This window comes from Coffea eugenioides, unplaced genomic scaffold (genome assembly GCF_003713205.1).
Source record: "Coffea eugenioides isolate CCC68of unplaced genomic scaffold, Ceug_1.0 ScVebR1_1452;HRSCAF=2299, whole genome shotgun sequence".
Taxonomy (NCBI): domain Eukaryota; kingdom Viridiplantae; phylum Streptophyta; class Magnoliopsida; order Gentianales; family Rubiaceae; genus Coffea; species Coffea eugenioides.
The window spans coordinates 1-14,568 of NW_020861855.1; the positions used below are offsets into that span (position 1 = coordinate 1).

General features: G+C 40.9%; 1 protein-coding gene and 1 pseudogene across 1 annotated transcript; both read right to left on the reverse strand.

Moving 5' to 3' along the window:
* Positions 1 to 8,090: 8,090 nt before the first annotated feature.
* On the reverse strand, positions 8,091 to 8,569 carry LOC113755366 (splicing factor 3B subunit 6-like protein). Its single transcript, XM_027299386.1, has one exon. It carries the CDS (start codon positions 8,470 to 8,472, stop codon positions 8,092 to 8,094), a length of 381 nt encoding a protein of 126 aa, XP_027155187.1. The 5' UTR covers positions 8,473 to 8,569; the 3' UTR covers position 8,091.
* A 2,146-nt stretch (positions 8,570 to 10,715) lies between these two features.
* On the reverse strand, positions 10,716 to 14,340 carry LOC113755367 (annotated as a pseudogene).
* Between the last annotated feature and the right edge of the window lie 228 nt (positions 14,341 to 14,568).

A 14,568-nucleotide genomic window follows, 5' to 3' on the forward strand; every position in this document is an offset into this window, starting at 1 on the left:
AATCGACCAAGCCCTTGCCGGCTCGACTAGAGTAACTCGCCACAGGGTTTCTGGAATTCCAGGAAGTGCGCGCATCATAAACAAGTATATCAAGTCAATTGCAACAATAAACAAGTATATCACGTAAGGGCAAGTGCGATAAAGTACACTCTTGCCCTATCAATTCACGTATATAACATGTACTCATATTAGTCATGTATCAAGTTCAAGTATCTAGTGCAATTCGGTATTTGAAAGCACTCACCCAAAAGATATAGTGCTACTGGTCACTTTCAGGTTATACTCCGAGTTCGGAGTCCAAATCTGCGATAAAACTCAATTTGAGAACTTTGAAACATGACTAGAGTTCGAAACTTAGACGTTTCGTTCAATAAGAATCAAGAAATTGAAATTCACTTGGAGAATACTCGTGAGATACTCTCTCACTTTTTAAATGATAAAACTTTGTAACATTTATACTTGAAATGGTCATGCGAGTCGAAAGTACAAGGGAAAACGTACTTTGAGCAATCATTATTTCATTTCTCAAGGGTACAAGTTCGGCCAAGTCCTTACTTATATACCTCGAACAAGAAAACTCAAGTACCCTAGATGGTTCAAGTACTATTCATATCAACTCGACCCAAGTCGCAAGTGTATTTATATAGTCCTCGAGCGTAAATTTGGGCAGCATGCCCTTTGTGTTTACCTAATTTTCCAGCCATTTAGGCTTCATTATTTTTCTTCAACAACAGCCCAACAACATACATATCAGTAATTTATGTCAAGAGCCGTTCCATAGGCTCACAATATCATAACAACAAGAACCGCATCAAGTACAAGTGCAGAAATTCAATGTGGCACAAGACAGATTTGACGTATACAAGCGGAAATAACTTATCCAAGGCTACACTTATCGGATTAATACGAAACCTGTGCCATTTCGAAGCTAAGACACAAAGCTACAACATTTATGAAGGTCACTTAGTCCATTTCCTAATGTAACTTAGTAAAAATCTCAGACTACTAAACCAGAAACCAATTCATCGGCTGTTTAAACGCATTATGCTGTAGCGGACCTAACTCAGTGTACACAAGTCCGAATCAGGTTTTCTTTGAGGCATTTTAAAGCTACTTCAGAACACTACAACTTTTATGTTTTGGCCCAGAGCTAAATCAGAATGGATCCTGATCAAAAATCGTGATAAACTGGACTGAACTGAAGAAACGGACTGCTGGGAAATTCTTAAAACAGCAAGGGTATTTTGGACTTTTCACGACCTCCGTTGCTCCGATTGAGCTGAAATTTTACAGGCACCTATAAAATGCCATTCTCTACAACTTTCCTTCTTTGACCAAAGGCCAATTCGGCCTCTAACATATAGGTACAATTTCGGACAGAATGCTTGGGAAATTTTCCAGAAATCTGGAATTTTTAGCTCTAAGTGTAATTTCCTTAAATTTCTGGTTCTAATCACCACTAAACAACCTTATATAACCTTAATTGCAACATTTACACATCATACATCACATTGAGCAGAAAATCAGAACCCCTAGTTCATCAAATAAATTGGGGAAAACCTCTAAATCATGCTAATCATCCATGATTCCACCACTATAATCAAACTACTAACTTAATTTAACAAAATCAAAAGCAAAACTTAGAGAGATGAGTTCTCTTACCTTGGTTAGAAGTCTCTAAAAGCATCCCCAAGCTTTCCTTTTCCAAACTTTCACCACCAAACACTAACTAACCACTCAAAGACAAGATTAATCGGTTTCTTTTGTTTGATTTCTCACTTTGTTGGTGGATTGAAGAAGAAATGGAGAAGAGTTTTGTTTTTCCTCTCTTATTCTTACTCTCTCTCTCTCTCGGCTCTTGGCAGCAGAAAATGAAGAGAAATGAAGCTGATTTTTGTCTTATAAGGAGTAAGAAGGTTAGAGTTAATTAAGACCACAATTTGGCTAACACTTGGACAATTCTTAGCCACTAATTTTTCTCTTTCTTCCCCTTACTTATAAGCCACAAATTTCGGTCCCCTTAGCTGTAATATAAGAAGATATTTTGGCTCAAATATCAATAAGCTTGTGGTGCAAGAAAGTGGTGGTCCAGTGGTGCGTTCAAACGGTAGTGCGCGGGACCCGCCGGTTCGCGCCGTTTTTCTTAAAAACTCACGTACTAGGGTTTTTACTTCCCATTCACTAACCTTATATTACTGCTACTACTCACATATTATTTTTCACTTAAAAGTCACTTTTAATCTCCAAATTTAATCCTTACTCTGTACCGAAAATTCATCCGGCGAAAAATCGCGAAAACCCTAATTTTACTCCAAACTTGAAACCAAAGCGTAAAACCTTATTTTCTAGGTTTATTTACACTTATCATGGAATAATTGGATAGTAGGGCTTTAATAAATGATAATCTTCAAATAAAAAGAAATTTTTAAGAAAACGTGAGGAATTTTCCAATTCCAGTAATTAAAATTAGGGTTTCAATTAAAATATGAGACATTTAGGAAAACCGGTTAGTCACAAGTAAACTAGGGTTTTTGGCTACAATATTAGGGTTTCTAGTCTTTTAAACCAAAATAAGGTTTTAAATCAACCCAAAGAAATACACTTTAATATTTTCTTCACAAACAACCTCCTAATATTCGGGATGTTACACCCTCGGGTAGGGTGCAACACTTTGTGGCTCAGAATAATGAGGAGGAGATGCGGCTATAAGGATGGCTAAGTATAAGGGCCGGTCGCACGCTACTACAATACCAAGGTGAGACACATTTCTTTCAAGACAGGGGACCTGGTGTTACGCAAGAATTCCGTGAGCCGAGCTGGGGCACGGGTAAGTTAGACCCCAACTGGGAAGGTCCCTATGTGGTAAGGGAAGCTGACCGGGCAGGTTATTGTAAGCTAGCTCGCTCGGATGGAAGCGAAGTCCCGCGCACCTGGCACAACTCAAATCTAAGGCTTTTTCTTTAGTATCCCGCCCGAGTTGAAGTGGTCAGCTGGACAGGTCTGTTCTTCGTTTTATTAGTTCACTTTATCAGTTCACTTTATTAGTTCGCTCGGCCTGGACTGGCACAACTCAAATTTGAGGCTTTTCTTTAGTATCCTGCCCGAGTTGAAGTAGTCAGCTGGACAGGTCTGTTCTTCACTTCATTAGTTCAGTACTGAGGATTATAATGTATTCAAAGCTTTTGAATAAATAGAGAATTTTTACAAGTATTGGATAGGAAAAGAGGCTATCTATTCCATTTCAAAAAGGACATACATAAGGTGGGCCATACAAAAGCGAGCTGGCCAGCTCGGTCCTTGCCCTAGCCTAATAGACCTATCTAAGGCGCTATCTTTCTAGTTCTCCCCTTGCTGTTCTTGCTCTGGCTCGGGGAAGGTCGCGGGCAGTGTAGGGTCGGCGACCAAGGTAGCCAGGTCACGCCCGTTGGAGTAGCCCGTGACAAGCCTGTCAATCTGATGGGCGGCCTGGGGATTGTAATCAGGCCATCTGCTCAGATCAAAGCCCGGCAAGTTCAAGGACTGAACATCCGCCATGGCCTTGGTGTAGCCGAGTTGCAGGATGGGGCCATTCAGGATGGCCAGATCGTTCATAAAGATCTCGGACTTCTTAAATTCTTGAACGCCTAGCTGGCGCCCTTCCGCCCTCGCCGTCTCTATTAGTTCGGCTGATTTCTTCTGCTCAACCTCTAACTGGGTAGTCAGCTCGGCGGTCTTTTTCTTTTCCAGCTCGCAGGCAGTCTGGGATTCGGCGAGCTGCTTCTTCGTTGCCTCCAGCTCTGCCTCGGTCGCCTCAAGCTGACTGGACAACCTGTTCTTGGCCGCGTCAGCCTGGGAGAGATTCTCCCCCATGTTTTCATATCGCTGAGCCAGCTCGGCACCAGCGACGTTGAGCTGCAGGTCCAACAGTGAGAAATCTACGGACTAAAGAGACTGATAAAATACTAAGTAGTTGAGAAGCTACCTGAGCTGCACTCAAGTAGTAGTGCTCCAGCAGCTCGGAGGTGGATGCGAGCTGGATAAAGTGATGGTCGCGGGGGAGCACCGAGCCCCTGATGAGTTCCCGAGCAGCTTCCGGGAATTGAGCTCGATCGTTCAGGGACAGCCCCCACTTCGGGCAGAAATGCAGGAGGTGTGGGTGCGTGCTTGGCTCGGAGGGAGGCTTCAAGGGGATCACATTCCTTGTGCGCCACATGGAGGATGGCGTCTCTGACGAGGCTTGTTGCTCAGCCGAGTTCCCCCCGTAGTGGCCCAGGGGGGCGTCCAGCGGCGGTGTCTGAGCAGTAGAAGAAGTCTCTTCGGTCCGAGCCCTCTTCGCCACCGTCTTCTTCCTTTTCTTTTTGGGCTCCTCCCCGGGAATAGCTGCTGCTGCTTGAGCTGTGGGCCCTGGTGGAGGTAGGGGAGCAGTGCTGCCAGGGGCGGTAGAAGGCTCCTGGGCCGAGCTGCTGGAGCCCCCAGTTCCTCTGATGCTCAGCAGTTGAGAAAATCTTTTCACTACAAGACAGGAAAAGGGTAAGCTCGCATAAGATTGTAGAGCTCATAAAAGAAAAAGGAGGATCAAGGATTTACAAGCTGTCAGCTCCTCGGGAGTGAGGGGTCGGAGGTCGGGTGCAAGGTCGTTCACCTCTGCTCGAATCAGCCCCGCCGACCGTAACTGGGCGTTGCTAAATTCTTTCACCGATAGCCGAGCAGTCGAGCTGACCAAGCGGTCTAGCTTGGCCGCTGGAAGAGGTAAGGGAATGGGGTCAGATACCTGGGTCTCCTCCCTCCAGGTCAAAGGGGGAAACTCTATGTTCTTCACATAGAAGAACTGGCCCTTCCAACCTTTGATGGAGGAAGGGGCATGAGAGAACAGCTCGCGGGTGGGAAGCTCCCCACCGCTCCTACGAGCAAAGTAGAACCACCCATGGACTAGGCCGCTCACTTTCATTTGGAAGAACGACCTGAACAGGTCCAGGGAGTAGGGAATCTCAAGGATGCGGCACAAGACCAAAAAGCCTAAGATCGACCTAATGGCGTTGGGAACGAGCTGGGTTATCCGAATCCCCCAGAAGGTAAGGATCTGGTAAAGGAATTGAGGGATGGGGAGGCGGAGACCAGCCACGAGCTGGTCCCTGTATATGGCTACGTACTCGTCAGGAGGTCGGCAAGCGTATTGCCCTGGCTGGGCAGCCCTAGCCTCGAACTGAGGGGGGATGTCATACCTCCCCACCAGTTCGTCAACATCCCCCTGGTCCAGGAGAGGGGGAATAATCTCGACTTCCCCGAAGTCGACATCTGGGCCCCTGGAGGGTCCTGCCCTGGCGCGAGCTGGGGCCACCTCCAGGGGAATCCCTGGAATAGCGGCCCCAGCGTCATGCCGAGCTGGTTGGTCCATGTTTAAGGATGGAGAATGTACTGGGGAAGGGAGGAATTCGGACCCAGACGAACTGGAAGAAGAAGAACTAGAGGAGGAAATTATTTCTATAGGGGCAGGTCGGGCTACTCTACGCCTAGGGGCCGAGCTAGTAATGTCTGACTGAGTGGACGAAGAAGACATAAAAGGGAAAAGAGGACTTACTAGTGCTTAGAAGGAAGAGCTGAGGAGTGCTAGAAGGAGAAGCTGATGAATGCTTAGAGGGAGGCGCTACTCTCGGATGTCTTCACTAAGCGTGGAGCGAGCTGGTTAAATTTTGGAAGGAGAAGAAATGAGAGAAGAAGTGTGAAAATGACGTCTGGTGGGGCCTATTTATAGGCCACCAGGGCGGGAAGACGAAGAGTCCCGAAGGGAAAATTCAAAATTTATTGCTGAAACCGCCGTCTTGGGAGACGGTTGAGCTGACAGCTCTCATTTCTTGGAGGACGTGACTCATGGAACGACGGTTACCACAAAAGACGTGGCAGTTACTGGTGAAGGGTGTAATCATGGGATCGTGGGTTCCACGCCCAGCCGACCTGGCGCTTCGTAATTTGGTCTAGACTCACGCGACCCCTCGGTGACCCTAGACACAAGGGGGGCTAGTGTAGTGGGGCAAATCCACGTGTGACATATGTCACCTCGGCAGACTGCGCACACTAGATCGGCCACACAACCTTCGCGGCTGGCTCGGCCCAGCTCGGCATAAGGGAACCAGCTCGGCCATATCAGGGGCCTTCCATGGTGGGCCGCCGCCTCCGAACATTTAAGGGCCGCTGCATAAAACCCTAAGAAGACTCCGAACCCTAAGGGGACTTTGACCTCCATAAGGAAACTACCACCCGTCCGGTCCTATATATATTACGCTACCAAGACTACGCAAGGTACGCCCACATAAGTACTCTCTACTACTACCCTACTAAAAGGCTCTACTAACTTGTCCGTCGGAGCTATTCCGGGGACTTCTGTCCCGTGTCCGTTCTCTCTTTTCAGGACCCTTAGCTCGATCCGCCCTCAGGTCGGCTACGCCCGAACAGCCGGGCTCACTACAGCTCAGCTCGGATCTGGTTTTTGGCAGTCGCATCAAATTGCAATAGGTGTCTTAGTTCCACCAATAGCCCACTAATATTCATTACCTCAAATGGCAGCAGAGACTTGATAATGTAAGAAGAGATGATCTCTCCTCATTTAGCGCAAAAGAAGAACCTGGAGACAATGCTAATACCTCATACAATGAAAAAATTTATCAGGCAGAAGCAAGGAGTTTGAGCAGCCGCTACGTGAACAGAAAGACTATCCAGAAGAAGGTGCTTATTCCATTCCTGATTCCTAAACCAAGGCTGCTTTGAGGACTTGCAAAACACAAACCAGGCAGAAGAGATTTGACTTTGCCTTCTGCACTTGGGTAACAAATAATGCTGCCATCACCCTCAACCAAAAACGGCGTCTGGGAGATGGGAAGAAATGGACTGCTTAGTCAAGGGGTTAATCCCTTGCAAAACATCCCAATTCCAGCAGCAATACTATAAAAACTAGATTAGGCCAAAGATTTAAAGTGCAAGCATCATAGAAGCCAACACCATGACAGACATCACCATTCAAATTTATCAGCCCGGCTGCTAGAAAACCTTGTTTATCACCCTGTCTTCTGCAGCTATATGCATGTTAATGCATCAACCACTGGCATAAACCACCTAGGATCAAACCCATACCCATAAGCAATCATTTTATTGAGTGAGCATAAATTTACCAACTTTGCAACAGGCTTATATAAACAACTTGAACAAGTTAATACTTGGGAGCTGTATTCATAACATGTCCTCTAAAGGAGAAGTAGCTTCTTCTATTCTTCCCACTTCACAAAAGCAACTTGTTACAGTGTTGTAAGTTAAAATATAGTTAAAAACACCTCTCTCTCACCTCATCTGTCAGTCCACAAGTTCAAATATTCAACTTTTGCTTCCCCGAGTGCAAAATCAGAGTTTTATGGCTACAAGCTCTTGTAGCGACCCTGTTTCTCCATTAGTTTTAAAACCTGAAATGCTGATGATACCTTCCCCCTTTTGTACAGGTTTTTCATCATCATCTCAAGCACTCTTCTGCAGTCATAGGTTATCCCAAGAGCCCTGAATGCATCTTGGTATTTGCTTCATAACTGCCAAACAACTAATCTTGCAAAACATTTCTCTCTCTACTAAAAGCGACAAAACAACAATCAACACCAGCAACACAATTTTAACCATAAAACTTAGTCATAATCCAAGAAGCAAAAGTACAAGCTGCACATTCAAACCACCAATTATTTGTACAGATGATTAGATTTTTTTAAAAAAATTTTTTTGGGATTGATTACATATCTCTGAAACTTTCTTTACCGTGCTTGATGATCTCGCTCTGCATATAATTCTTCAAGAGCGTATATCAAGCTTAGTTACTCTACGAACAAATAAAATTTTATCAGATATATATATATATATATTTAACTATACCATATATAGCACTGGGTGATTCAAATATAGACACCAAGAAATTCAGTATCATATCCAGAAAATTGTAATACAAATATCACATTAACAGAAACACCAGATAACAGTGATTCACCCAACCACCACACCCACCCACCCCCCCACTCCCCAAAAAAAAGTACATCAATTCCGTAAAAACCCTAAATTACAAGGAAGAAAAGCTAATTCGGCTGTCTACTTATCTTTAGCGGCCAGACCAACCCCATACTTCTCTTGCAACTTAATAATCTCTTCTTCTTTCTTCTTCTGATCAAACTTCTTGCTCATCTTAGCTTGCTGATAGTAGAGAACGATGAGGTATCTGTTGGCGACATTGAAGCCAGACAAGTGGTCGACGGCGGTTTTAGCATCATAGATATCTTCATAAACAACGAAAGCGGTGCCGCGAGTATCCTTGTTCGTGCCGATTCGAATCTGCCGGATGGCGCCGTATTTCCCGAATATATTGTACATTTCCTCGCTGGTGATGTTGAACGGAAGGTTTCGGACGTAGAGAACTCTGTTCACCTCTGGTGGAAGCCTTGTGTTGCCCTTCCTTAAGCTGATTGTCGCCATCTTCTCAGAAGAGAGGAGAATCGACGTCGAAAATGATTTCTAGGGTTTAGGAAATTGCAGAATTGGGAAATTTGGGAATGGAGGGCAAAAAATTTCTATTAAGGCACCGTGTAGGCGGTTACCGAGAAATAGGATTGTTAATAGGGCCGGACTAACCCAAAATCGGCCCACTTAGCCGCAAATAATTGGGAGCCCGGCTTGGACCATTATCAATATAAATTAATTGGTGATAGTTCATACATTGTCAGTGTATATAAGATTTTACTCTTATACACATATCATAAATTAAATGGTGATAGTGTATACACTGTTAGTGTAGGAAAAATTAATCCTTACAAGAGTAAATCTTATATACACTGATAGTGTATATACTATCATCGTTTGATTCATGATATGTGTATAAAAGTTAAATTTCAAATTTAAATTTTATATAGTTGTCTTTCATCTAATGCTGATAGTGTATACACTATTAGTGTAGGAAAAATTAATCTTTATAAGAGTAAATCTTATATACACTTACAGTTAAAAAAAAAAGTTTGAGGTCACTGATTTCAAAATGTATATTCGGACGTTGTATCTTTACAATTTTACATTGTACATTGTATCTTAAAAAAAAAAAAGAAAGAAAAACAGCGAAGTAATAGCATAATTCGTTGTTTACTTGAACGGGAAAATCAATGAAATTGTCCCTCATATTTGTAACAAGTCCTTTTTTGGTCCATCATATATGAAAAGATGTAAAATGGTCTCTCACATTTATAAAACGTTATTTTTTGTTCCCTCACATATGGAAAGATAGAAATGGTTCCTCACATTTATTACAAATATATTTTATTAAACCTTTAGTTATATAATTTTATTTTACATAATTAAACCGTATCTATGATGTTATTATTACATCATTCGATTTCTCTAATTTTTAGACCCTAACTCAACCAGTAAAGTCCACTGTCTTTTGACCATGATTTCAACCAAGTTAGTGTCTAGCGTGAGTTTCAAAACACTATTTGAATTCAGAATTGGGTTTTATTTGGGGAAAGGGATTAGGTGCTAGCACGAGTCCTCTTATTTGGAGGGAAACGATCTGTTGATCCCATATTACCCCCGAAATTTTTTGATACATAATTAAGGTTTGCATTATTTAGACGAAATACTAACCAAAGATGGTGTAATTAATGACATCATAAATATATCTTAATTATATAAAATATAAAATATATAGATAATTCAATTTTATTCATATTGCAAATGTGAGGGATGATTTTCCATCTTTCTATATGTGAATGACCAAAAATGGCCTATTTGCAAGTGTGAGAGACCAAAAACAGGGCTTTTTACTTCAATGATTTTCCCTAATTTGAACGGTATGATTTAACTTTTCTTTAGCAAATAAGAACAACTTTTGATGAATTCTTTATCTACTCCTCAATAGATGTAATATTCCAATTATGTAAATGCCAATTGAATCGATTTTATTAGCTATGCATTTCAAACTTTTCATAATTTTTTTGTTAGATTTGACCAGTCTATTAACTCTTCATCAAAAAAAAAATTAACAAATAATAAAAGAAAAGAAAGACCTGTTTTATAGTTTTCCTTTCGAAACCCAAAGAGCTTACGTCAATTTTTACAAACCTAAACCCCGAGAGAACCCCAAAAGCCGGTATCCTTTGAGATCCCACAGGAGACTTATAACTACCAACCCAAACCCTCCCAACCCCGATGTGGGATACATCTCAGGGAATGACACCCCAAACCTCCACAACGGGGGAGCCTGCTGCTAAGCCCACGAGAACCCAACTCCCCCAGAGGCGATGTTTCTTTCTTTCGAAACCCAAGACCTGTTTTATAGTTGAACATAAACTACATGTATATAAACTCGCGATTATTTTGAGACTCGGTATCTTTTTGTTTCTTTACTTGTTTTAGTTTTTGGCTTTGTAGAACGCCAAAACTTCAACCTATTCTTAATAAAAAGATCAGAAAATGGAAGCCATAATTTCAAATTGTAATTGAAACAACTGATTGTGATCCAAACGAAAATCTCTAATTGAATAAGTAAGAAAATTTCAGAAGAAAATGTTAACCGATCATGCTGTCTAAGTTTGACGTCCTTGTTATAAGATTTGGCTGTGGTGGAAACAACTGACCGAAGCCCACCTGAACCTGCCCCTTGCCCTAGCAGCTGAATGCTATTATAACTTGGTGATAGATGCAACAATTCGCAACACCTGAACTACAATTCATAACTCATCATGGGGTTCATCTTCTGAATCAGCAGAGCTTCCCCCTTCTTATGATAGGATTGAACACAGCTTCCAACTCTGCCATCTTCTCATCGTAGCCTACCTTCTCTGCATTTTGATTTTCATCCAACCATTCAAGTGCTTCCTTCAATGTTGTCTCAATGCTCTCTTTGTCATCAGAATCAATTTTGGCTGCAAGCTTGTCATCATCCCTGATGGTGCTTTTCATGTTGTAAGTGTAGCTCTCGAGTTTGTTTCTAGAATCAATCTTCTCCTGCACCTCCTTATCCTGATCTGCGAACTCTTCTGTTTCCTTTACCATCCTATCAATCTCCTCCCGTGTGAGACTCCCTTTCTCGTTGCTGATGGTAATTGAGTTCGATTTCTTGGCTGCCTTGTCTATTGCAGTTACTTGTAGTATGCCATTCGCGTCCACCTCAAACATGACCTCAATTTGGGGCACTCCCCTACAACACCACGATAAACGTTATTTAGGTAGTTCATATCCAGCTTGCAATAAAATCAATGATACTTTGCATCATCATCAATTGATTTTCAGTTTGTTGCATTATTTAAACAGAAAAATTTTGACGATTCAGATGATCTAAGAGATTGTGTTACCTTGGAGCAGGTGGAATGCCAGACAGGTCGAACTTTGCTAGCTCATGACAATCTTTTGTTAAGCTCCTTTCACCTCGATAAACCTACAATTTTCCAGCAAGGAATTTTTTTCTTGTTAGTGCTATTTATAGAGCAAATTAAAGATATCTTCCAATTAATTACTCAGTATAGTGATCCGTATTTTGCCATTACCCTGATTGAAACTGTGGTTTGCTGATCTTGATAAGTTGTGAAGATCTGAGACTTCTTGGTTGGAATGCCGCTGTTTCTTGGAATCAATTTTGTCATGACTCCACCAACAGTTTCAATGCCCAGACTCAAGGGAGTAACATCAATGACAAGTACATCTACAGAAAACAAAATACAGAACCAAATGGATGTCATATTCAGTTTCATTCCCAAAATTAAACCAATTAAATTTGAACAATGGTTCTTTAAACGAAGAGCTCTATAAGAATCACTTGCCTTTAGTTTCTTCACCACCATGGCCACCGAGGATTGCGCCTTGAACCGCAGCCCCATGGGCTACAGCCTCATCTGGATTGATCCCCTTGCTTGGTTCTTTCCCGTCAAAGAAATCCTTCAACAGTTGTTGCACCTTGGGGATCCGAGTGCTCCCTCCAACCAATACAATTTCATCAATGTCAGTCTTCTTCAAGCCTGCGTCCTTCAAGGCTTGCTTCACTGGTGCCATGGTCTTTTTAAATAAATCCATGTTCAGTTCTTCAAATCTTGCCCTTGTTAGTGGCTCGGAGAAGTCAATTCCATCGAAGAGTGACTGAATCTCAACGCGCACTTGGTGCTGGTTACTCAAGGCCCTCTTAGCTCTCTCACATTCCTTTCTGAGCTTCCCAAGAGCCTTCTTATCATTGCTGATATCTTTGTTGTATTTCTTCTTAATCAATTTCACAAAATAGTCTATTACTCTCTGATCAAAATCTTCTCCTCCCAGATGAGTGTTGCCATTGGTGGAAAGAACCTCAAAAACACCTCCATCAAGAGCTAATATGCTAACATCAAAAGTACCACCACCAAGATCAAAAACTAGAATATTCCTTTCCTTTTCTTGCTTATCAAGACCATAAGCAATTGCAGCTGCTGTTGGCTCGTTAATAATCCGAACAACGTTTAGCCCTGCAATTGTTCCTGCATCTTTTGTAGCCTGCCTTTGTGCATCATTGAAATAAGCTGCAAACACAAAATACACAGTCAATTGTAATGAGATTAAAAAACCAACTTTAACTGTTCTTGTTTATACTGATCTTTTGATTCTTGTGGACTAAAACGGGCGGAATTCGAAGTATCTGAAATTGATAATGTACCTGGAACATAATAATTGCGTTCTTAACTTCTTTTCCCAAATAAGATTCAGCTGTTTCCTTCATCCTTTGCAGCACCATAGCACTGACTTCCTCAGGACTTAACAACTTCATCTCACCATTTTTCATCTTAACATCAATATAAGGCTTCCCATCTTTGTTAGCAACCTTACAAGGTAACAGTTTCATATCCATTTGAACCTCAGGATCATTGAACTTTCGTCCAATAAACCTCTTAACATCAAAAACAGTGGATTCAGGGTTAAGGGCTGCCTGATTTTTTGCAGCCTCTCCAATCAACCTCTCAGTATCAGTGAATGCAACCCATGATGGGGTGATTCTGTTTCCTTGGTCGTTTGCTATGATCTCAACGTTGCCGTTTCGATACACCCCGACACAAGAATATGTAGTCCCAAGATCAATGCCTATCACTGTCCCAAGATTTTGCTTTTGAGTACCCTCTGCAGCTAATGCTATCCCTGCCAAGAATTCTTCAAAATTTTCCCAAAAAAAAAAAAAAAAGATTAGAGACTTCCCATTCATCTTTACCACAAATTTAAGTAAAACAAGCTATGCAATTATTGAGGTTGGTTTTCTGGATAGTAATAAATACTAAAAATATCATTGCCATAAAAACTCGAAAAATTCTTAAGGACATTAATCTTTGTAATCTTTATGGTTTGCACAGCAATTACAGGGGTAATTATTACCAATAAAACAATAAACAGGTTAATATTCTTTTTCCAGGTAGGGGAAATTTGTTGCAGATTGGCACAAAGGAATTGGATTATCGAATTGTTACTTGTTAGTTGTTACACTACTGATCTTTTTTTCTTTCTAAGCTCATATGATTTTTTCCTTTCGAAGAATATTTCGTAAAATTATTAGTTTTGAATTTTGACTATCTATGCTTATATGAAAGTACGGATGCAAAAAAAAAAAAAAAAAACCCAAGAAAAGTATAAAATCAAAAAGTCGAACAAAGTCGTGTGAATCACATAATTCAGTAATGTAACATTAACAACTGATGAGAAACTTTGTTTTAAAAAGAAAAAAAGGAGTAAGAATCATGCTAGCGTTCGTTACCATGCTTAGGACTAGAGATTGTTCAAATCAGAATTTAGTTTTAAGCTACAAACTAATGATTCAACTTCCAGTTGTAGATTTCTAAAACTAATAATTAGCCAAACCAAGAAAGAGAAAAGAAAAGTTATCTTAGTTAACCATTGAAACGAAAAACTCAGAAGACCAACCAAGATAATAGAGCTATACTAAGCAATTGATGAGGTTTATTAATGATGATTGCAACGAAATTTACTCACATAATAATAAACATGGCCAAAAAAAAATGAATCTAGGGATGCCTAGTAACAGATACTAATTACAATTAAGATTTATTTACATAATAACAAACAGCCATGTTTGAACTGTGAAAAAAAAAAGATGAAGAAGAAAACTCTTATGGATTAATACCTGAAACGAAGAGAAGAAGAAGCCAGAAAGCTTTATTCTTCAGGGAAGAAGAATAAGGCATTGTCGTCAATATATATTTGTGAAAGAAAATATCAAGAATGATAAACTAAAAATAATGTATTGCTATTTGAAGGTTGGATATGATATGCTTTTGTGAGCTGGTGGTATGTGAATTTATAGACTTGCATGGTGAGAAAATTGACAAGAGTTTTACGAATACTATTGGGATTTTGAATTGGTTGGGTGATGTGTTTCTTAAAAATGAATCAATTTGATTGGTTCAAACACTTTGCATAACGTCACTTTGCTAAATCTTGGAAGGGAGGGATTACATTTCTTTTCCAATTATAATTGGGTTTATATTGCATATTTAATTTCACTTTTTTCCTTCTTTGAGTATGGTTGGGTTTACTCTTTCTACCACAAAAGGTAAAGAT